Source organism: Theropithecus gelada, chromosome 3 (assembly GCF_003255815.1).
Source record: "Theropithecus gelada isolate Dixy chromosome 3, Tgel_1.0, whole genome shotgun sequence".
Classification (NCBI taxonomy): Eukaryota; Metazoa; Chordata; class Mammalia; order Primates; family Cercopithecidae; genus Theropithecus; species Theropithecus gelada.
The window spans coordinates 41,729,864-41,756,025 of record NC_037670.1 but is presented as its reverse complement, the minus strand read 5'-3'; the positions used below and the strand labels follow the sequence as shown (position 1 = coordinate 41,756,025).

At 34.6% G+C, this 26,162-nt stretch overlaps 1 protein-coding gene across 7 annotated transcripts in view; it reads left to right on the top strand.

Moving 5' to 3' along the window:
• The window catches only part of NCAM2 (neural cell adhesion molecule 2), a 563,771-nt gene that overhangs the window by 346,701 nt on the left and 190,908 nt on the right, over positions 1-26,162 (top strand). For all 7 annotated transcript variants that reach the window (XM_025380697.1, XM_025380702.1, XM_025380699.1 and 4 more), the window contains 3 exons: positions 202-319; positions 10,487-10,647; positions 13,179-13,324. In XM_025380697.1, coding sequence (XP_025236482.1) covers positions 202-319; positions 10,487-10,647; positions 13,179-13,324 — 425 coding nt within the window. The remainder of the gene's footprint in view (positions 1-201; positions 320-10,486; positions 10,648-13,178; positions 13,325-26,162) is intronic.

Below are 26,162 nucleotides of genomic sequence, written 5' to 3'. Positions count from 1 at the left end.
CAATGAATTGATATAATTATTGCACATTAGAATGAAGATCAGTGATAAAGTTATTTTACTATGAAACCAAATCAGTTTCATTAATATAAATGGAGATGTGAAGGATGATGTTTGAAAGCTTAAAATGTGGCAAAAATTATCTAAATGATGTTAGTGAAGGTGTTTTCATCTCTATTGATTCTATATTCATCTCTCCTTCAGTGCCGCCAGCAATCTCAATGCCTCAGAAATCTTTTAATGCCACGGCAGAGAGAGGAGAAGAGATGACGTTTTCCTGCAGGGCCTCAGGCTCTCCAGAACCTGCCATCTCCTGGTTCAGGTAGGTTATGCACCCCCTTCCCTCTGGCTTGTGTCCATTATCAGGCTTATGGAACAGTATTGGGATCTTAGTAATTTTGGTAGAAAGCAAACCATTGCATTTTAGTTTCATTAAAAAAAAAAAAAAATCCTGGTGCTATTTTTGGGGCTTAAAGTGGTTAGATTAAACTGCTAAAGAGATCAACAGTGTGACCCCTCACTAATATTCTGAGTCAAAGGCTGTACCCATTATACTTATTCTGTTTGTAAAAGCAGACTTTTGGAAAAATGGGACCAGGAGCACCTGTGACTTAGTCAAACATCTTATTATCCCTACAATGTATCTTGAAATAGATATTCTAGTGTTATTGACACTACTGTCATATGTATACAATATCATATTTTATTATAATTGTGTATATTTGTATTATACACAAAATATTGTATTATAGAAAAAAGCTGATTTTATAGAGTTAAAATTCCGTGAATTTGATATGTAATTTTTAAAAATCAGCTCATCAAATGAGTAAATTCTGTATTCTACATCTATAATTTGATAGTTTACTTACATTTTTTAAGAATTTTAAAATACTATTTGATTTTTATTAAGATCAAAAATATTTTTAAATATTCCATTCTTTTAGATTGTGTCTCAAACTACTAACTTGGAGACAATAAACTTTAAAACTGGACCATCTTGTAAACATGCATTAGTAATGCAGGTTACTACAGAAGCATTAGGTACAAGTATTTACAGAATCACTTCATAAACCATATAGTGAAAAATAATTTTAAAAGATTAGTAAAATACACATCAGATGTACAAAAGTGTCCTTACTAAGGATGAGGTCATTGTTTTAAAAGTTCTTTGAAGGGCAATAATTGAAATCCCAAACTAACTTTCATTCTTTTGTGCTTGAGCATGTACTGACATTACCTTCAACTTTAAACCCTTTGTTTATACTGCTTATCATTTTAATAGAGGATTCAACAATACATGAGATGTTTCTTCAAATATTATGCGTTTAGATGTTCTTTTCAGACAATAATTTTCTTGTGACAATCTGTTGGTATTTTTTAGTAGGATTACACCTTGAATATTAACATATTCACCCCAGATAATCATCATCTGTCCCAGTGACTGCTGGTTTACTCGTGTGGATCCTTAAAAGTCTATATCAGACCTAATTGTATCACAGAAAAGCCACTGAATCATTCATTCCAATGAACAAATATTGTTCTACAATCTTTTTTCCTATGGTTTTGTATTTCCAAACAGATTTATTTTTTCTTATTTGAACAACATTGATGTAACAGATTAAAGAAAGTAAAGCACAAAAATAGTATGAGTAGGAAATTGAACAACAAAAATGAGCTTGCGTTACTCATAGTTCCACTTTGGTATGTCATGGGAAAAACATCTAAATTTCAAGCCTATGCCGATCTTAGCTAATGTAATTGACGATTCCACAAACCAATAGTAGGAATAGTAGCTGGTTGGAAAGTACAGGTGAATAAACTTGTTTTGAAATAATTTTTCAGTCATTTATTAAGGAATGCTATAAAACGTAAACTGTTCTGTGTAAAGGGGCTAGAAGTCTTCCTGCATTCAAGAGCAAGAAGGGAGCATGTATCTTTATCCTGTGAATTCATACTTAAGGGCACTTCATCATTTCTGAGGGAGAAATACATGGAAACTGGGTGTGTGATTGTTACAGTGTTAGAACATATGCCCTTGAAAAATATGACTCCAGGTTTAAGAAGAAAATCTCCTTTACTTCTGAGATAACATGATCACAGAGATTCCAAGTTTGATAGTAATTTCAGATTCCCCACCTATTGATGTTGATGTTAAGTTATGCAGATTCCTCATTAGTCCCATCTTTAGGACAATATTAGAACACTTACCATCAAGTCAGAATAGTAATTGTGAGACTGGATGCTTTTAGTTTGGTCATATTTAGTTGTCTACACCACAGCCGTTTCAAATAACAGCTTACCAATTACTTCTCACCAGAATACCAAGATTCTCCAGCAGATGGGAAGTTTTAGCTGGCTTGGTTTTTCAGCGAGACTTCTTTTCTGCTGAGATTTTTTTCTTAAAGTTTCTTTAATTTTTTAAGATTTTTTTCTTAACATTTCTTCAAAATTGTTTTCTCCTATTTAATTGGAAATATTACTATATAGATGAGTATAAATCAGATTCAGAGAATAATATAATGAGTAATTTAAATCTATATTTTTTCTTCTCCATATCTTCATGGTATTATTTCATCCTTCCGATAGAATGAAATAATAATTTATTGAAAACCTAAATAATTGTTCTAGTCTCTGGATATAAAATATATACTGGGAGGATGAGAATGTGTGGTTGTAACATTAACAAAAGTAAAATTTGTGTTAGAGGGAAATTCTGACCTTTCATCTGTACATGTAGACATGTCATGTTTGTGGAAAAGAAAAAATTCCCACAAGTATCAGGAAATGTAGGGTAGTAGCCCTGAGAGAAATGTCCAGACCGTTTCATAGAGATAATATTTCCAAGCGAGATAAGTGAAGTCAGTTGTACTAGTCAGCTTGAGCTGCCAAAACAAAACGCCACCCACTGGATAGTTCACACAAAAGGAATTCCTTGATCTCTTGGCCTCGTGATCCGCCCGCCTTTGCCTCCCAAAGTGCTGGGATTACAGGCTTGAGCCACCGCCAACATGGTGAAACGCCGTCTGCACTAAAAATACAAAAATTAGCCGGGCGTGGTGGTGCACGCCTGTAGTCCCAGCTACTCTGGAGGCTGAAGCAGGAGAATCACTTGAACCAGGGAGGCAGAGGTTGCAGTGAGCCGAATTTATGCCACTGCAATCCAGCCTGGCAACAGAGCGAGACTCCATCAAAAAAAAAAAAGAATTTCTTTTCCCACAATTGTGGAGGCTAGGTGTTTAAGATCAAGGTACCTGCAGGGTGGCCTTCCCTCTGTGTACAAACTCATAGAGAGAGTTCTGATTATCTTCCTCCTCTTTCAGAAACACCAATTCTTTTTTGCTTGTTTGTTTTTTAATAATCTCAACTTTTATCTTATGTTACTGGTTTATATATTACTATAGTGTACTTTTAATCATTATTTTAGAGTGTACTCCTTCTACTTATAAAAGAGAAAAGTTAACTGTAAAACAGCCTCAGGCAGTTTCTTTAGGTAATATTCCATAAGAAAGCATTGCTATCCCAGGAGATGACAACTCCGTGCCTGTTACTGCCCCAAAAAACCTTGTAGTTGGATGAGATGTGGAGGTGGAAGACATTGATGTTGATAATCCTGACCCTGAGTCGGCCGAGGCTAATGTGGGTATCTTCCTTTATTGAAAAAAAATTAGTGATTAAAAACTTAAGCAAGAAAAAATATATATCCTTATGAAATAAACAATAAAGAAAATATTTTGTATAGCTATACAATGTGTTTGTACTTTAAGCTGTTATTAAAAAAGAGTCAAGAGTTTAAACATTTTAAGAGTACATAAAGTAAAAAAAGCTAAGGTGAATTTTATTATTGAAGAAAGAAAATGTTTAGTGTAGCCGAAGTATACGGTGTTTATAAAGTCTAGGGTACTATACAGTAATGTCCCAGGCCTTCACAGTCACTCACCACTTACTCACTGAGTCACCCAGAAGAACTTCTAGTCCTGGAAGCTCCATTTATAACAGTAAATGTCATATATATATATACACACACACACACACACACAGCATTAACTTTATTTATTTATTTATTTATTTATTTATTGAGACAGTCTCACTTTGTCACCCAGGTTGGAGTGCAGTGGTGCAATCTCAGCTCACTGTAACTTCTGCCTCCCGGGTTCAAGTGATTCTCCTGCCTCAGCCTCCTGAGTAGCTGGGACTACAGGTTCATGTCACCATGCTCGGCTAATTTTTGTATTTTTAGTAGAAACGGTGTTTCACCATGTTGGTGAGGCTGGTCTTGAACTCCTTGTGATTAGCCCGCCTCGGCCTCCCAAAGTGCTGAGATTATGGGTGTGAGCCACCCTCACCTAGCAAGAAAACCTTTTATACCATATTTTTTACTGTACCTTTTCTATGTTTTGATATATTTAGATACACAGATATTTACTATTATGTTACAATTGCTTCCAATATTCAGTATAGTAACATGCTGTACAAGTTTGCAGCTTAGGAGAAATAGGCCATACCATATAGTTTAGGTGTGTAATAAGCTATGCTATCTTGGTTTGTGTAAGTACACTCTATGATGTAAACAGTGCTACAAAATTGACTAGGGACGTATTTCTTAGAACATACTCCTGTGGTTAGGCAAAGCATGACTGCATTATCCTTTTAATGCATTGCTGAAATCAATGTGTCAATAATTTGTTAAGAATTTTTTATATTCATGATTATGAGAAATATTGTTCTATCAATTTCTTGTTCTAGACTTTTTAAGGGTCAGGGCATTACTAGTCTCATAGAATGAGTAGTGAAGTATTTCTTCCTCTTCTGTTTTCTAATATAACTTTTATATAATGTTTATTATTTCTTTCTTAAATGTCTGGAAAAATTCCCGTGAAACCATCTGTTTCATGATTTTTCTTCAGTTCACATTTAAGTACAAATTCAATAATATTTTCCATAGAAATCGGGCTATTCAGGTAATTTTCTTTAGTGAGCTTAGATGATTTATGCAATTCCAGGAATTTGTCCATTTCTTTTAAATGATATTTACTAGCATTAAGTCATTCATAATATCCCTTTGTTATGCTTCAATTTGCATGTTTTCTGTAGTATTCTCACTTCTCTCATCTTGATAACCTCATAACTGGTTATTTGTTCTACTCTCTTTTTTATCCTTTCTAGATGTAGGTTTACACACATACTAATTTCAGTGAATCTGCTTTTGGCTTCAATTATTTTTTGTTTCCTATTCTCTATTCATTAATTTCTGGTTTTATTTTTATTATTATTTTCCCACTGTTTACTTTGTCTTTAATTTTCTCTTCCATTTTTGGTTGCTTAAGGTGGACTTATGCCATTGATTCTAATCACTTATTCTTTCTAATATAAGCATCTGTTTTTCCTCGCTAAATATGGCTATAATTGTACCCTGCTAATTTTGATATGTCATATTTCCATTTTGGGGGGGTTTAAATATTTTTTTAAATTCTCATGTTATTTTTAATACTCTTCATTTAAAAGTATATGCTGATTTGTTTCTAGGTATTTGGGTATATTTCATAAATATTACTGCTGTTGATTTTTAACTAAATTCTGTATTTATCAGGAAATAGACTTTTTAATGGTTTCAATGTATTTAACTTTATTGAGTCTTAAATTATAGTATGTGTATTTCACTATTATTGTATGGAGAAATCCCTAATATTAAATAGATCAACTCCCTTGATAGTATTGTTAAAGTCTTCTATATTTTTTTGTAATGATTCTTCTCCAACTTTATTTTTAAATGTGTCTATTTTTATATTAAGTTCTCTCTGTTTTGCTTCATATTTTTTGAAGCTCTAGTATTATGTGTTTAAATATTTATTCATGTAGATCAGTACTGTGAAAATGATTATTTAAGGGCTTTGTTTAAGGATGGAAAAAATGATACCATATAGAACTTTGTTTCAGTCTTCTGTTTTTCATTTTGCTGTGTCTTCAAGTTAACTAAGTTACGTCACTGTATCTTCAAGTTTACCAATCTTTTCTACTGTAATGTCTAATGTTTTTAATCCCATCAGAGTATTTCTCATCATTTTATTTTTCTTCTCTGAGAATTTCAAAGAGATGTTTTGTATGTCCTCCATGCCTCTCTTACCATTCTCATGTTTTACTTCCTTGAAAATATTGGAATATATTTCTAATAGTTGTTTTAATAGGCATCTACTCGCTTACCCTCTGTATCATATCTACATTTTGTAATTGATTGATTTTTCTCCTCCTTTTTTTCTTTATTTTTTGGAGACAGGTTCTCACTCTGCCACCCAGGCAGGAGTGCAGTGGCACTCATTGCAACCTCCAACTCTCGGGCTCAAGTGATCTTCCTGATTCAGCATCCCCAGTAGCTGGGACTATAGACATGTGCCACAATGCCCAGTTAATTTTTTATTACTATTTAGAGAAGTGGTTTCAGTATGTTGCCAGGGTTGATCTTCAAATCCTGACTTCAAGAAATCCTCCTGCCTCGGCCTCCCAAAGTGCTGGGCATACAGGCGTGAGTCACTGTGCCTGGTGATTTTTCTCTTTCCTCTGGGTCATAGGTCATATTTTCATGTTTATTTACTATCCTGGAAATTTTTTTTTTTTTTTTTTTTTTTTTGAGACAGAATCTCGCTCCATCGCCCAAGCTGAAGTGCAGTGGTATGATCTTGGCCCACTGCAAACTTCACCTCCCTGGTTCAGGAGATTCTCCTGCCTCAGCCTTCAAGTAGCTGGGAATACCGGCACATGCCACCACATGGCTAATTTTTGTATTTTTCGTAGAGATGGGGTTTTGCTATGTTGGCCAGGCTGGTCTTGAACTCCTGACCTCAGGTGATCTGCCCGCCTTGGCATCCGAAAGTGCTGGGATTGCAGGTGTCAGCCACCACGCCTGGCTGTTTCCTGTTGTCCAGGCTGGAGTACAGTGGTGTGATCTTGGCTCACTGCAACCTCCACCTCCCGGATTCAAGTGATTCTCCTGCCTCAGCCTCCCAAGTAGCTGGTACTACAGGCACCCGCCACCATGCCCAGCTAATTATTTTGTACTTTTTGTAGAAACGGGGTTTCACCATATTGGCCAAGCTGGTCTGTAACTCCTGACCTTATGATCTGCCCATCTTGGCCTCCCAAAGTGATAGGATTACAGGCATGAGCCACCATGCCCAGCCAGGAATTTTTAATTGGGTTCCAGACATTCAGAATTTTGTGTTTTGGGGTGCTGAATATTTTTGTATCATTTTACTTTGTTTTTTGTGTTATTTTACTTTGTTTTATAGATGTAGTTAAGTGACTTGGAAGAAGTTTTATTTGAGGGAGAACTTCCATTTAGACTCTTTTAGGTGGATCCAAACCACCTTCAGTCTAGGGTTAATCTGGTTCCATTACTGATGCAATATTATTCTAAGGACATGATTCAAGTCCTGCGTTTTAGGATATCTTTTTACTCTGGGTGGTTGAGTTGCAGATTATTCCCGGTGCTATGTGAGTTTCTGGGATTATCGTACTTTATATTTTCTAAAGGTTCTTTCCCTCATCTGAGAAAGCCTTACTAGTATACACTCATTGATCAATACTCAGTTAAAGATTTGTTGGGAACCCTCTGCAGATATCTATAGCTCTGTTGCCTGTGCAACTCTCTTCTCTCACATTAGCTGACCCGCACCTTCTAGTGGCCTTGACCTTCCCCAACTGCACACTCTGTCTTCCAACCCAGATACACTGCCTGACTCTGTTCGTGTTCTCTCCCTTCCCCAGCTGCAGCCTGTAAACTCTCTGCAGGCAGTCAGCGATGGAGGTACTCATAGGCCACTGTCATATGCAATCAGTTGGCTAATGTTTGAAAACTATTGTTTTATATGTATAGCCAGTGTTTTTGTTGTTTAAATTGCGGGCGGATAGTTCCTGTTACTATAATATTGTTCAAAATGAAATTGTCATTCAATTCTTTACTGTTTACATTAATTCTGTGTTCCTGACCCCTATATTCTTGTACCTGAAAAATGGGGCACTTAGAGAAGTGGTTTGAGTTTGAAAGAATGGGCTCCATGCGTGTATCAGAATCCCTTGGAGTGATTTTTAGACATTAACATTTCACAGACAGGGACTGTGAATAGCAGTAGGAGCATATTCTGTCCGACTTTACTGGGAGGGAGTAATAAGGTATTTATTGGGAGGGAGTAATAAGGTATTAGTAATATTCCCTTATTTATAGTGGCTTAATCATATTTCCTATTGAGCATTTAAAGTGAATGTAACTTGTACACACTTATGTTCTCTAAATATGTTAAGTTTTCCCCCTCTATTTCAAAGGCCAAATCAAGGATTTTTATTTTCCCATGAAAATTCCCAGAGTAGTACAACCATCTTTCTTGTCATATCTCCGGTTATAACAGATCACCTCCCTCTCAAAAAAGTTGTAAGTCCACTAATGGAATCTGCATTAGCCTCTATTAATGCCAGCCAGATTATGGATTCCTCATGATGGGTGGCAACTAATTTGCTATACATCAAACAGTTAGCACAATATTTTATATGAAGTAAGGAGATAACCCTCTTTATTAGAAAGAACACTGGAACTTAATTAACCTGCCGCTTTTATTAATGAGTGAGCCTGTCTTTTTATTTGTGAGTTGAGGAGCGGAGATATACATATACTGTAGTTCTCTGATTTTGAATGAGTAAGCAGAGGGAAAATGCACATTATTTATAATTGTGAGTGCTGAAACCTCTACCGTGCTATGATTATTATTATTAGGAAACAAATGAATAATTTTCATTGAAGATATTGAGAAATATATCACTAATTATGATAAAAACCCTATCTACATATTAAATTCTAGACAAAAACTCTGAAATGTCATTTTTATACCTGTTGTAAAGATTGTATTAGTAATAATATCAAAAATATATATAAAAGATACTATATATGCATTTATTATTATTATTATTTCTTTTTTTGGACAGTCTCACTCTATAGCCCAGGCTGGAGTGCAGTGGTGTGATCTCAGCTCACTACAGCCTGCCTCAGCATCCCTGCCAAGTAGCTGGGATTACAGGCGCCTGCTACCACGCCTGACTAATCTTTGTATTTATAGTAGAGACAGAGTTTCACCATGTTGGTCAGGCTGGTCTCGAACTCCTGACCTCAAGTGATCCACCCGCCTCTGCCTCCCAAGGTGCTGGGATTACAGGCGTGGGCCACTGCACCCTGACCCATGTGTTATTATTTTATTAATCCTAACTTTGCAGTCTTCCACTCCTCTTAAGAAATGTTATGTACTTCATGGTACATTTAGAGATGTTGTGAGAAACTGGAAAACAACTTCTATTGAGTATAGACATATAAAGATTATGTTCATATATGTATTAGTGGTTTCTGGAAAGTAGAACCAGAATTCACTGGAAGGAACTGTGTAGTGTATCAGAGAAATGTTTGATTTTATTTTAGGAAATAGCTTTAATAATATTTATAGAGATTTGTTTTTTAATTTAAACTTGTATGGACAAGCAAATCTCTCCACCCCAATGGACAAATTCCAAAACTTTTCATTAGTGGTTTTAAAATCAATTCAGTCATCCAAAATACTATTATAAGAAAAATACAGGAGGGGATGCAAAGAAGAGAAAAGAGGAAAAAAGATGTATAAAATGAAAGTGAGGAGAATGCCCAATATAAAACGATTTCAGAAATACTGAGGGAAATCATAGAAATATTTCAGATTTTAATATATTGAAAATATTTCTTACTGTAGATTATAGTAAAAATGTTTGAAAGCCATGGTTTTAAAGGACAACATAGACAAGAATTGAACAGAATGAGATGTATTTCAGTAGAGAAAAAAATCTTAAAATATTGATAATTATTGGTGACTAAGAGGAAACAGAAAAACTATTTTCCTCATTGAAGAATAAAATTATCATATTCAAAATAGTTTCTAAATTAATTGTGTTTTCATATAATTCTCCAATCTTACTATTTTATTGTCAGTACTTACATGCAATATACATTTATGATGTGTTTACATTGTATTTACTTTGAAGCTTCTGTGAAGAAATTTTCTATGTAAATTATTTTAAATGTGTCCCAGGAAGGGAGTAAATAAATATATATAATAAGTATATATTGTCTCACCAACATTTAATTGTGTATGGTGTTAAAGACAGCAAACAAATTTTTTTTTTTTTGCTAATTAAGTACAAATTGAACTGATAGACTTTTTGCCTGGTAACTGTAGAGATTTTGACATAGCTCAAATGTTATTCTTAAACATTTGAATTGTTATTCAAAAACAATTTCAAGTATAATTTTATTGTGTATTCATTAGGTTCTGAGGATACTAAAAATATACTATTGATTGGAATATAGCCCTATCTTTCAATGATGATAACCATGTAGTCATCAATGCCTATAGATAAAAAAGTTGATTATAATCTCCTATATTATAAAGTCAGATTTGTGAGGATGAACCTCTTTTTTCTTCTTTAGGAATGGCAAGCTCATTGAAGACAATGAAAAGTACATATTGAAAGGGAGCAATACAGAACTGACTGTCAGGAACATAGTCAATAGTGATGGTGGTCCTTATGTCTGCAGAGCCACAAATAAGGCAGGAGAAGATGAAAAGCAAGCTTTCCTCCAGGTCTTTGGTAAGTATTATAGCATAGCGGTTAAACCTGTTGTGTCTAGTGGAAGATCAGAGTCAAATTCTACTCTCATCATTTGAACTATTTAAACTTTCTGTATTAAACCCATTTCATCTTCTCTGTAATACGTTTTACATTTTAGCTACCAGATAGAATTATCTGAAGAATAACATAAAATTACATATGCAAATTTTTGATCCGCTTATAATGGAAGCTGGAAAAAATTCATTTAAATTACACGTAGTGAGGTTTGTCATCCATATCTGTAAGCCTGGATCTTTGTAAGTCTCTAAATGACACATGTTAGGATCAGTTTTACTTACAATATATTTCAAAAGGGCACATTTATAAGGCTACAGTTTAAAAACATTGACTTGTAACTGTACTTAAATATTCTCTTTCATTTAACTAAATGAAAATATAAGATAAATATCTTCCGTATTTACCAAGAGCCATATTATCTTCTTTGGGTAACTTATACAGCATAGAAAACTAGTACTTTACAAACATATATTGATGTAGCTTCAATTATGTTGACAAGAAGAAAGACAATGTTGGCAGTGGGTGTTTCTAATAGAATTTTTCCCTTTCAATAGTGTAACACTAAAAACTATATGCCCTCTTAACATTTAATATATTTTCTCCAACTTTAAAAACATTGTTATTGAAGTGCTTTCACAACAAAAATAAGGAAAAGGAAGGAAGGAGAAATCTGAGAGTAAGAAGAACCAGTGTTTGCAGTTGACAGGTGCAGAGGTGCCCCTTGCACTGACCATGAGATGAATGGTAACCCCTGCATGGGCGTGCGCTCTGCGGACTGGCCTGTAGTCACTGCTGGAAACATTTTCTGAACTAGAGAGATATTTATAAAGCTTATATTCGAGTGGAGTGGCACGGAGAATAAACAGCTATACCAAAATGTATTAAAATAAAAAATACAATTTTAAAAGTAGAGATGTTTTGAGAGTGAAACTGGATAAATCAGGTAGCATTGGATAAAGAGAAGTATTGTTTTGGATAGCATGGTGTTGGAAAGTTATTCTGAAGGATAATGTTTAGGTGATGTTTACACAAAAGTCTAATGATCAGAAGTAGGCCAAGCTAAGTCTAAAGAAGATTGTTCACTTAGAGGGAAGAGTAAATATACTTAACATTTTTAGAAATTGAAAGTCCCTACCTTGTTCTAGCAGTGTTCCTCACTTGAAAATATTTTTTTTTCTATAAAACCTACAAAATTGAATAAGTATGACTCAATATAAAAATAATCATATTAGAAATTGTATTGTGTGAGATTATTCCCAAGAGTAGACGGTCTTAATCTGCCTCAATGTACTCATCTGAAATAGTAGTTACATCCTTTTTATCAGGATTGGAATGGAAAAGAAAAAAGAGATTTTTTTACATTTCTGATATTTTCATCCTTTCCAGTAGAAAATAATACATGAAAATTTTACATGTTATGTTATTGTTGTAGTCACTTTTGTGTAGTAACATTCAACAAACTTTTGTTGCTCTTGACACAAAATTGTATGCGTATTGTGGGAATATAACTAAATCTATTAAAGTGAATGAAATAGTGAATTGTTAAAAATTCTGTATGCTGTTTTTCTGATACCAAGAATGTTATTTTCTGAGCTTAAGAACAACTTATTTGTGTTTCTTGGTTAAACGTGTTAAAAGATGTTAAAAGTAACTCACACTGAAATAATGAGTACTCGATTGTATCCATTTTATATCTAAAGCAAAAATTTAGGAAATGCAGATAACACAAATTTCAAAAAATGAAGCTCTCTGGAACTATTTAAGTTTATGGAGGGACATATTTCAATATTGAGATAATTAAAATTAGTAGACATAATGCTTTTCTTTTTATACAATTTATGATTAAAATTTAGTTCCGTTATCTAATATATTATTAAGTAAACTGAAGTCCAAATAAATCAAGTGGAATAATATATATAAGTAACATGTAAATATATTTACTTAGTAAATGTTTCAAAATTTTATATGATTCTACTTGCTACATTTTCAGGATATATCATCATTTACTTCTTTGGTGAAATTGTTAAAGGTTAAGAGAGAATTAAAACAATTGTGTGTGCATGTGTCTGTATAAATATATTCATGTGTATGTATGTGTGTGTATATACATATATGTGCACACATATACACCCATATACATGTGCCTTTAAAGGAAGAAATTTTGATTTTGTGGCTTTAAGATAGGAAAATAAATATAGAAATGGCTTTTAAATTGGCAAAATTTTGAAACAAATAATAATTTGGATGTTGGTTTCTAAGCTACCTCAAGTTATTTTTCATAACGATAACAAATGAATATTATTTCCTAAATGTTTTTTCCTATACTATTCAACTGTCCTGGCACATCTGTAAAGCAACACAGGTCACTGTAATTCTGCAAAGCTAATAACATCATACTATACTAAAGTAGACTTAAATGCCCGTCGTGACTTTTGTCTGAGAAGTAATATTTTCCTCCAATACCAATTGAGTAATATATATATTCTTTACAGTACAGCCTCACATAATACAGCTTAAAAATGAAACTACATTTGAGAATGGTCAAGTCACACTCATATGTGATGCAGAAGGGGAGCCTATTCCAGAAATCACTTGGAAGAGAGCTGTGGATGGCTTCACGTTCACTGAAGGCGACAAGGTAACCACATCTCAATATGTAATGTTTCCATTACCATAGAATTTCAGTATTTTCAATATCATTAAATCTCAAATTAGTCTTCAATGTACCTAGTAACTTGTAGGATCAAATAAATGGTTTAATTTTTAAAAAGGTAACTAACACAATGTCGGCCTTACAACTTTGGCTGGGGGAGGAATGTCAATGTGAAATGTTTAAAGACGTTCTTTATTAAGTCACAAACATTTAGGCTATTGGTATTATTAACGTTGCTTAACTAGACTTTTGTTATACATTGAATCTATAATATATGTTATTGCAATTTTAACCCCTGCTGTATAAATATCTGGCCTTTGCAAATTCACTGACCATGAGAAAAGTGCTAGGACAAGTAATATTGCCATTTTAATAACAGGAATAAAGATTTACAAACCAGTACATTCGACTTTAAACCTCAGCAATTTCATTTTATTAAAGAAATGATTGTATATTTAGAAAATACTGTGGTGAGTGATGAGCGTTGGAAGAGATTTGCGAAGAAGATTTACTTCAAATTAATTTAATGTGTTTTCTGCTTAGACAGGTGTCAACAAACTACAGTCCATAGGGCAAATGTGGCCTCCGGCCTGTTTTGGTAAATAAAGTTTTATTGAAACTAAAGCAAAAAGTAATTTAAATTCAAAGAAGTCTGGCTGTCATTCAATACTTTACTTTAGAATTGTCTTTCTGCAGTAGAAGTGTAGGTTCTGCTTTCGTATAATTTAGAATCTAATGTAGAGAAACAAGTACAAACAAATTACATGATTGTCATGACCTTTAACCAGAATGCATTCAACTTGCTTAGAAATTAATGAAACATTACTATATGTTTCACTATACTTCATGGATTTTAATTACTATTCTCTTTCACAACTATTCATACGAACTTCAAATACAAACAAAAGAGAAAGAAAAAGATGGTGAAATATTGAAATGATAGAACTCGCAATTTCACATAAGTGAAGATTATAAAATTAGGGTATTACATTGCTTTTCTCTACTCAATGTTAAAGAGAAACTTCCTTTAAACTTTTTTCATTATTACCTTTATTTAGATAAAGAGTCCGATTTCTAAAGTATTCATACACCTCAATATGACTTTGATTTATTAACATTAATAGTAAAAAAAAAAAAAAAAAGAAATAGAAATGTTTGTCCATAGTACACTTTACATCAGTCCGTCCCATCATGTTATACTTAACAACTGGCTAAACCCATACATTCACCAAAAAAGTAATCTCTCTGGTCAATTTATTACGTTCCTTTTGAAAGTCTGTGTTATCATATATATTACCCTTTTTGTCTCATTTTCTCCTCGTAATGGCATTTTAAGAGATTATGTCTATTTGATAATTATACTGTTTTGACATACTTATTTTATATATTCAAGTTGAAAATCAAATTTATAAAATGTGAATGACAGTCATAATCTTCTGCAACCCAGATAAGTTATAGTTTGTTTTAATATATTCTTAAGAGAAAATCATGTATGTTACTATGACACAGTTGCCACATCTGAAAAGAATTAAATTTCTGTGAAATTAAAAAAATACAATCAGATATCTGAAACCATAGAGGACTGTTTTTATGTTTCAGTTTTGCACATTTATTTAGATTAGATCACTCAAAAGTATTTACTTTCATGCCCTTAGACTATATTTATCATACCTCCATATTTCTAATGCTGTTTTCTAATTTTTTTTCAGCTTACTTTAAAATTCTTAAAAGTTATCTTCTCAAAGATAGTTTTTACTCTTCATTTAATGAATGCTACCTTACATATTATGCAGAGAATGAAAGATAAATTATACTCAGTTATTTTATTAATAAAATGTCAACAAGTAACAAGAAAGCTGTTATATTTTATTCTTGGATCTATGCCCCAGGCCACCCCAAACTACACATACATATTTATTCTGTAGTAACTGTGAAAAATAATCTTAAAGCTTTTGTTTCCTAAGGAGTATATTAAAAAACACCTCTTGTTTTAAGAAAATCTGACTTGGTTTCTTTGCAAAAAAAATTATAGAATCTCAAATATGCTTTTCTGCACAAGTTTAATCCAGTCAATAAAGAAATTAAGTCTATTGTATTTCTATTATATTTCTCCAAATATATTTTAAGATCTTCTACTTATTTCTATCTTCCAGTAAGCTTCTTTTCCCCTAATATTTCCTGTTTCTTGAATAGCATAATTCACAAATCAGTGGTTGAGCTAAACTTTGAATAAACTAAATCTAGTTTTGAATCTCAACTCTGTCATTTATGATGCCTTAGCATGATAAAATTGAGTTCAAAGCGTCCAAATAACATTGTCAGTGTTGTTTGAACTCTTTTTAATATGAATTTTTAATATGATTTTTTTCATCTTTAAAATGTTGATAATATTTACCCTCTTGTTATAAGGAAGATGAGTACATTACAAATGCATATCAGTATTTACCATATTATAAATATCCAATAAACTTTAGTTTTTGCTTTGTCATATTACAAATTTACAGTACAAATTGACAAATTTTACTTTGTCATATTACAAATTTACAGTACGGCCTCATATAATACAGATTAAAAGTGAAACTACATATGACAATGGTCAAGTCACACCTGAAGCATGGTATATCTTGTTGCCTCCATAAAGTATAACACCTCAGGTTTGATTAAATTTAATGAGATCGTATTATTCCTATCATGGAAAGTAGCATGGGATTGTACTTTCCATAAGAATCACTTGGGAAGACTATCAAAGTGCAGATTCTAGATTCCCACTTCTTAAAGTTGATTTGGTATGTGTAGCCCAGGGTATAGGAATGCATATTAAATCAACTCATTAGTTGGTGTCATACTGTTAGTCTTCAGGCCATATTTTGGCAAACAACTTCAAGTAAGGATGAAATTTAACAGCTAATATTTCCAACAGAAAAATGATCTTAACCAATTAGTTGACACCTGATAGGGACTTGGGAAGTATAAAACTAAACTAAACTAAACTGAATTTCCATGATGCGTGTATCAGTCAAGTTTTGATGAAACTGAAATATATAGGTCAAAAATAGTGAAATATGATCGATGTCATGTAGTGAAAACTAATAATTTCATCCAACAACATGGCATTGTATTTAGCAAATATGTTCATTCTTTTAGATTTTTCAAAGAGGGAGGGTCTCAATTAACAATATATATTTTTTTTTTTTGTCTAAGTTCTCAATCACCAGTTAAGACAAAAAAAAATGGGGATAAAATACCATGTGACTTAAATGTATGGATAAGTGAATCCTCTTATACTGAGCTCAAGAATTAGATAAACATACTCAACACAGTCCCAAGTAGCATGAGACTTACAGCCCTCCCCTGTGTGAGAAGACATGCTAAGATAACCTTGACCAAGGGGGACAATGGTGAACTCATGGTCTCTTTGGGACGGTCGTTTCTGAAAAGAAAAAAAGGAGTGGTTAGGAAGTGTATTTAATTTTTTTGTGTCTCCATAGTTATCAATCAGATATCTCTTAACTTCCCATGGGAGAAATAAGGAAGGAACTTGAAAAGTCCAACGGTGGTATGTTAGAAGACCTTCCTCCCCATGGAATAAATGATTAAGAGTTCATGAATAGCATTCACTGCCCAACTAACAATATGCTAATAACCTTTAAATCACCATATACATAACTATCTCGATTTATCTTCTAGTATTAGTATTGCATAGTAAATGACCTGATAATATAATGGCACAAACCAGTAATTTTCTCTCACTTCTGATTTTGTGCATCAGAAGTTTGAGTAAGGCTTAACCAAATGGTTATCATTTGGAATCTCTAATGTGCTTGTATCAGATGTTGCTACTAGTGTTGCTTGTAGTTGTAGTTATGAGAAGGTTCAGCTTTGCTGAGAAGCCAACATGGCTCACTTAAGTGGCTAGCATTCAGTCTTGACTGTGGGCAGCAAGCTCAGGTGGAGCTGTTTTTGGAACACCTATATGAAGCCTCTCCGGTGTGGCTCAGAGCAGTCTGCTCTCTCTTGTGGCAGCAGGCTTTCTCCCCAGAGAACATTTCAAAAGCATCAGGCCAGACAGACACTACCGGGTCTACTCTGACGTAGTCTTGGAAGTCACACATTGTCACTTCTGCCACAGTATATTGGTTACAAACAAATTATAAGGTCCCCAAATCCAGCATGAGAGGAATTAGGCACTCCTCTTGATGGGGAAGGATTCACAGTCATATTATAGATGAGTATGTGGAGTAGGAGATATTGTTAAGGTCATCTTTGAAAATGCATCTACAATTTATCTGAAAATATTCCCATGACTTAAGTCCAAGCATTTTCCCAGGCTTGTAGATGAGGAAACTGAGGCTCAGGAAAATTCAGGGATTTTCACAAGGTCACACAGGGAGTAAGTGGCAGTGCCAGGATTTGAACAGTGGTCTCTCACTCTGCATAGTGCATGCCCATGCAAGGGCTTCAGAATTCTACTAAAGTGTATGGCTGGCACTCTCATATGAATTTAAATGATATTTCTGTTTAATCAAATATAATTGAAAAGTCAGAAGAAACTTTGTTTTTAAACTTATTTATAATCTGATATTACCTATTTTAAACTACTTATAACGTTCAGTAAACACCAAAACTATTTACTGGTTTTTGTTAAAATAGGTATATGTAAAAAATTACTTCATATAATGGGTGCTACCAAAATGTTTGAAAACCCATGCCGTATAAAACAATCTAGAAGTATGGGAGGGGGAGCAAAATGACAGAATAGAAGTCTCCACCGATCTTCTCCCCAACCCTCGAAGGAGACCAAGTTAACAACCATCTATACACATACACACAAACAAACACATACACACACAAAAAAAAAACACACCTTCATGAGAACCAAAAATCAGGTGAACACTCATAGTACTTTGTTTTAACTTCATATTGTTGAAAGAGTCACTGAAGAGATAGAAAAAAACAGTCCTGAATCAACAACACCATACCTCTGCCACCCTCAGCAACCTTGCCATGGCGTAGAGAGCTTCTCCGGGAGCTGGGGGAGACAGAACATAGCAATTTTGAGGCAGTGAACTCAATCCTGACCTGTTAGAGCAGAAAGGAAAACAAGACCTAATTCAGCTGACACCTACCCACAGAGGGACCATTTCAACCAGCCCTAGCCCGAAAGGAATCACTTATCCCAGCAGTGCAAACTTGAGTGCCTGCAAACCTCACCCGTGAGGACCAAAGTGCTCTGTGTCTCCCAGTAAACTTTAAAGGAAGTCTAGACCATAAGGACTGCAACTCTTAGGAAAGTCCTAGTGCTTAACTGGGCCACGAGACAGTGGACTGGTGTGGGGTGGGGAGGAATGTGACATATCGATACACCAGCTGGGGTGGCCAAAGGAGTGCTATAATCACCCCTCCCCTAACCCCAGCCTGCACAACTTGTGGCTCCAAAAGAGACCTCTTTCTTCTGATTGATGAGAGGAAAGGAAAGAGTAGGGAGGACTCAGATAGTAGCTCTGCCACAGCAAGATAGGGCAACTCTCAGAGTTAGGAAGACCCTGTTCCATGTCCTATCTCCCAAATGGTGTTTCTATAATAGACAAACTCTGGGCCAGATGAGAACACACTGGTTTTCATGAAAGGACCCAGTCCTGGCAGCATTCATCACCAGCTAACTGAAGAGCCCTTGGGCCCTGAATAATCCACAGCGATACCCAGGTACTACATCAAGGGCTTTGGTAAGCCTCTGAGACTTCCTGGGTCCAAATAATAGCATAGCCACATGGGGTACAGCATGAAGTGGGCTCTTAGGGTCTCCCAATCCAGGACCTGACTCTTGTATGCCATTTCTGGACCTGCCGTGGGTCACTGTCCTGAAACATGAGTGCAGGCCAGGCAGCATTCACTACAAGCTGACTTAAGAGCACCTCAGCCTCAGGGAACATTGTTGTAGTCTAGCAGTACTCCTTGTGGTCTGGGGTGGTGGTGGCTACAGGGTAAGGCTCCTCTGCCTTTGGAAATGCAAGGGAAGAGTGGGAAGAACTGCATCTTGTGGTTTGAGTGCCAGATCAGCCACAGTACCATGGGACACCAGGTAGACTTCTAAGGTTTTAGACCTCTAGTCTCTGACTCCTGGACAGCACCTCTGGACCCACCTGGGGCAAGGGGAACCTCGCTTCCCTGAAGGGAAGCATGCAGGCCTAACTGGCTTTGCCTCCTGCTGATTGTAGAGCCCCAGAACCTTGAGCGAACATAGGCAGTAGCCAGGGAGAGGTTACAACAGGCTTTAGGTGAGTCTGTGCTCTAGTGGATTGAGGTCTAATACAGCACAGCCTTACTGCTGGTGGCCACAGGAGGGCTTGTGTCATTCTTCTTCCAGCTTTATGTGAGTCAGAAAATAGAGTGAGACTGTGTTTGGGAGAAAGTAAGGGAAGAGAACAAGAGTCTCTGCCTGGTAATACAGATAATTTTCCCAGATCTTGTCCAAGACGATCAAGGCAGTACCTCTATGAGTCTGCAAGAACCTCAACATTACCGGGCTTTGGGTCCCTCTAAAGCAAATACAACTTAGATCACAACACCCGAGGCTTTTCAAATATCTGGAAAGCCTTCCTAAGTAGGATGGATACAAATAAGCCCAAACAGTGAAGACTACAATAAATACCTAACTCTTTAATAACCAGACACTGAAGAACAACTACTAGCATTAACACCATCCAGGAAAACATGACCTCACCAAATGAACTAAATAAGACACCAGAGACCAATCCTGGAGAAATAGAAATATGTGAATTCTCAGAGAATTCAAAATAGTTGTGTTGATGAAACTCAAAAAATTCAAGATAATATATAAATGGAATTCATAATCGGAATTCATATGGAATTCATTCCATGGTTGGAATTCATAATTCTATCAGATAAATCTAACAGAGATTGAAATAATTACAAAGAATCAAGCAGAAATTTTGGAGCTGAAAAATGCAGCAATCATATTGAAGAATGCATTAGAGTCCTTTAATAGCTGAATTGATCAAGCAGAAGAAATAGTCAGCTTGAAGACAAGCTACTTGAAAATACACAGAGAAGAAAAAAAAAAAGAATAAACAGCAACAAAGCATGCCTATAGGATCTAGAAAATAGCCTCAAAATGAAAATCAAGAGTATTGTCCTTAAAAAGGAGTTAGAGAAAGAAATAGGTATAGAAAGTTTATGCAAAGGGATAATAATAAGGAACTTCCTAAACCTAAAGAAAAATGTCAATATCTAACCACAGGAAGGTTATAGAACACCAAAAGATTTCCCCAAAGAAGACTACCTCAAGGCATTTAATACTGAAACTCCCAAAGGTCAAGGATAAAGGAAAGCATCCTAAAAAGTAATACAAGAAAATAAACAAATAACATACAATGGAGCTCCAATATGTCTGGCAGAAAACTTTTAAGTGGAAACCTTATAGGTCAGGAGAGAGGGCCATGGATGAAAGAAAGGATCCTAAAAATCAACAAGAGAAAATAAACAAGTAACATACAATGGGACTCCAATACATCTGGCAGAAGACATTTAAGTGGAAGCCTTACAGGCCAGGAGAGAGTGGCATGACATATTTAAAGTGCTGATATTAAAAAAACTTTTACCCTAGAATTGTATATTTGGAGAAAATATCCTTCAAGCATGAAGGAGAAATAAAAACTTTCCCATATAAACAAAAGCTGAGGGATTTCATCAACACCAGATCTGTTCTATAAGAAATGCTAAAGGAAGTACTTAAATCAGAAAGAAAATGACATTGATGAGCAATTAGTAATTACCTGATGGTACAAAACTCACTGGTAACAGGAAGTACACAAGAAAACACAGAATATTATAACACTGTAATGATGGTGTGTACCACTTACTCTTATCCTAAGTAGAAAGATTAAACAATGAAGTAATCAAAAATTATAACTACAACAACTTTTTAAGAGAATCAGTGCAAGAAGATATAAATTGAAACAAGAAAAGGTTACAAAGTGGGGGGGACAAAGTTAAGGCATAGAGTTTTTATTAGTTTTCTTTTTGCTTGTTTGTTAGTTTGTCTATGCAAATAGTGTTAAATTATTATCAGTTTAAAATAATGGGTTATGAGATGTTATCTGCAAGACTAAAACCAAAACAACATACAGTGGAGACACAAAAAATACAAAGCAAGAAACTAAATCGCATTACCAGAAAAAACCACCTTCACTAAAGGAAGACAGGAAGGATAGAAAGAAGGAAGAGAAGACCACAACACAACCGGAAAACAACAAAATAGTAATAGTAAGTCCTAACTTATGAATAATAACACTGAATATACATAGACTAAACTCTCCAATCAAAAGACATAGACTGGCTGAATGGATGAAAAAACAAGACCCATTGATCTGTTGCCTACAAGAAACATGCTTCATCTATAAAGACTCACATAGACTGAAAATGAAGGTGTAGAAAAAGATATTCCATGCCAACTGAAACAGAAAAAAAAAAACAGGAGTAACTATACTTATGTCAAACAAAATAGATTTCAAAATAAAAACTATAAGAAAAGACAAAGAAGATTAATATATAATGACAAATGTGTAAATTCAGCAGGAGGATATAATAAATAAATATCTATGCACCCAACATGGGAGCACCCAGATACATAATGGGAATATTATTAGAGCTGAAGAGAGAGGTCCCATTACAATAATAGCTGGAGACTTCAACACCCAACTTTCAGCATTGGACAAATGTTTCAGACAGAAAATCAACAAAGAAACTTCAGATGTAATCTGCACCATAGATCTAATGGATCTGGTAAATATTTATAGAACATTTCATCCAATGGCTGCAGAATACACATTCTTTTCCTTATCACATGGATCATTCTCAAGGATATATACTATATTACAAAGCAAGTCTTAATATATTTTAAAAATTAATATCAAGCATCCTTTCTGTCCACAATGCAACAAAACTAGAAATTAATAATGAGGAATTTTGGAAAGTATACAAATACTTGGAAATTAAACAGTATGCTTCTGAATGACCAGTGTGTCAAGGAAGAAATTCAGAAGGAAATTTTAAAACTTCTTGAAAGAAATGATAATGGAAGCACAAAATACAAAAATCTATGGGATATAGCAAAAGCAGTTCTAAGAGGGAAGTTTATAGCTATAGAAGCCTACATCGAAAAAAGAGGAAAAACTTCAAATATGCAATCTAATGATAAATCATAAAGAATGGAAAAGCAAGAGCAAACCAAACCCAAAGTTAGTGGAAGAAAATAAATAATGGAGAACAGAGCAGAAATAAATGAAATTGAATGAAAAAAATACAAAAGGTCAATGAAACAATAAGTTGCGTTTTTTAAAAAGTTAAACAAAATGTGCAAAGCTTTAGACAGACTAAGAAACAAAGAAGATACAAGTAAATGCAGTTATAAATGAAAAAGGAGACATATCAACTGATACTGATGAGCAACTATATGCCAATAAATTGGAAAATCTAGAAGAAATGGACAAATTCCTATACACATACGACCTACACATAAACAAAATTTAGTGACATTTTTCACTGTAGAAATAGAAAAAACTTTCTAAAATTTATATGGAAACACAAAAGACTCAGAATAGCCAAAGCTATCTTAAGCAAAAAGAACAAAACCAGACAATTCACATTACCTGACTTCAAATTATTCTGCAGAGCTATAGTAACCAAAACAGTGTGGTACAGGAAGAAAGCCAAAACCTGAACAGACCAATAACAAGTAAAGAGATTAAAGCCATAATAAAAAGCCTGCATAAAGAAAAGCTTGGAACCTGATGGCTTCACTGCTGTATTCTACCAAACATTTAAAGAAGAGCTAATCCCAGTCCTACTCAAACTATTTCAAAAAATAGAGAAGGAAAGAATACTTCCAAGCTCATTCTACGTGGCCAGTATTACTTTCATACTTAAAACGAAGACACATCAAAAAAAGTGTCTGATGAATATTGATGCAAAAATCCTCAACAAAATACTAGCAACCAAATTCAACAATACATTATACAAATCATTCATCATGACAAAGTGGGATTTTTCCCTGGGCCAACATACATAAATCAATCAATGTGATACATCATATTAACAGAATGAAGCATAAACACCATATGATCATTTCAGTTGATGCTGAAAGTGTATTTGATAAAATTTAACATCCATTCACGATAAAAATCCTCAAGAAAACTGGGGATAGAAGGAATATATGTCAAAATAATAGGGGCCATATATGACAGACCTACAGCTAGTGTCATACTGAATGTAGAAAAACAAAGTGTTTCCTCTAAGATCTGGAACATTACAAGGACACCCACTGTCACCACTGTTACTCAACTTAATAATCAAAGTACCAACTAGAACAATCAGACAACAGAAAGATATAAATGATATCCAAATTGGAAAGGAAGAAGTCAAATTACCCTTGGTTTTAGATGATATGGTCATATATTTGGAAAACTCTAGAGACTTCACAAGAAAACTGTTAGAACTGATACATTCAGTAAAGTTGCAAGACACAAAATCAACATACAAAGATCAGTAGCATTTTTATATGTCAACAGTGAACAATGTGAAAAATAAAAGCTATCCCATTTACAAGAGCTGCACATAAAATTAAATACCTAGGAATTAACCAAAGAAATGAAATGTATCTCTAATGAAAACTTTATAAACAGTGATGATAGAAATTGAAGAGGACACCAAAAAATGGAAAAATATTGCATGTTCATGGATTGGAAGAATCAATATTTTTAAAATGTCCATATTACCCAAAGCAATCTACAGATTCAATGCAATCCCCTTCAAAATTTAGTGACATTTTTCACAGAAATAGAAAAACCTTTCTAAAATTTATATGGAACCACAAAAGACTTAGAATAGCCAAAGTTTCCCTAAGCAAAAAGAAAACTACTGGGCAAATCACATTACCTGACTTCAAATGACACAATAGAGCTATAGTAACCAAAACATCATGGCACTGGTATACACAGATACATAGACCCATGGAACAGAATAGAAAACCTAGAAACATATCCACACAACTACAGTCAAGTCATTTTCAGCAAAAGTACCAATAATATACACTGGAGAAAAGACAGTCTGTTCAATAAAAGGTGCTGGGGAAACTGGATATCCATATGCAGAAGAACAAAACCTGACCCCTGTCTCTCACCAAACACAAAAATCGAATCAAAATGGATTAAAGTCTTAAATCTAAGACCTCAAACTATAAATCTACTACAAGAAATCATTGGGGAAAATCTCCAGGACATTGGCCTGGGCATAATTTTTTGAGCAATACCCAACAAGCACAGGCAACCAAAGCAAACTTAGACAAGTGAGATCACATCAAATTAAAAACCTTCTGCACGTCCAAGGTTATAATCAACAAAGTGATGAGACAACCAACAGAATGGGAGAAGATATTCGTAAACTACCCATCTGACAAGGGATTAACCAGAATATAAAGCTCAAATAATTCTATAGAAAAAATACAATTATCTAATCAAAAACTGGGCAAAATATTTGAATACACATTTCTCAAAAAAGACATACAAATGGCAAACAGATATGTGAAAAGGTGCTCAATGTCGTGGATCATCAGACAAATGCAAATGAAAACTGCAATGAGATATCTTCTCATCCCAATTAAAACGGCTTATATCCAAAAACTATGCAATAAGAAATTCTGACAAGGACGTATAGAAAAGGAAATCTTTTGTACACTCTGAGTGGGGAGGTAAAATAGTAAAATAACAATGAAGAAGAGTTTGGAGGTTCATCTAAAAAACTAAAAATTGAGCTACTATATGATCCAACAATCCCACTGCTGGGCCTACACCCAAAAGAAAGGAAATTAGTACAACAAAGAGATATCTGCACTCCTATGTTTGTTGCAGCACTGTTACAATAGCTAAGATTTGGAAGCAACGTAAGTGTCCATCAAGAGATGAAATGGATAAAGAAAATATACACAGTTGGGTACTATTAAGCCCTAAAAAGATGAGATCCCGTCATTTGCAACACCATGGATAGAACGGGAGATCATTGTGTTAAGTGAAATAAGCCAGGCATAGAAAGACAAATATCACATGTTCTCACTTATTTTGGGGATCTAAAAATCGAAACAATTGAACTCAAGGACATAGCTCATAGAAGGATGGTAACCAGATAATGGGAAGTGTAGTGAGGTGGGGGGTGGTAAGGATGGTTAATTGGCAAAAGAAATAGAAAGAATGAATAAGACCTACTATTTGATAGTCCAACAGGGTGAGTATAGTTAATACTAACTTAATTGTACCTTTTAAAATAACTTAAAAAGTGTAATTGGATTGTGACTCAAAGGATAAATGCTTGAGGGGGTGAATACCCCATTTTCTTTTTTTTTTTTTTTTTTTTTGTTTGAGACGGAGTCTTGCTCGGTAGCCCGGGCTGGAGTGCAGTGGCCCAATCTCAGCTCACTGCAAGCTCCGCCTCCCGGGTTTACGCCATTCTCCTGCCTCAGCCTCCCAAGTAGCTGGGACTACAGGTGCCCGCCACCTCGCCCGGCTAGTTTTTTTGTATTTTTAGTAGAGACGGGGTTTCACGGTGTTAGCCAGGATGGTCTTGATCTCCTGACCTCGTGATCCGCCCGTCTCGGCCTCCCAAAGTGCTGGGATTACAGGCTTGAGCCACCGCGCCCGGCCTTTACCCCATTTTCTTGAAGTGCTTTTTTCACATTGCATGCCTACATCAAAACATCTCATTTACCTCACAAAAACATACACCTACTACGTACCCCAAAACTTAAAAAATAACA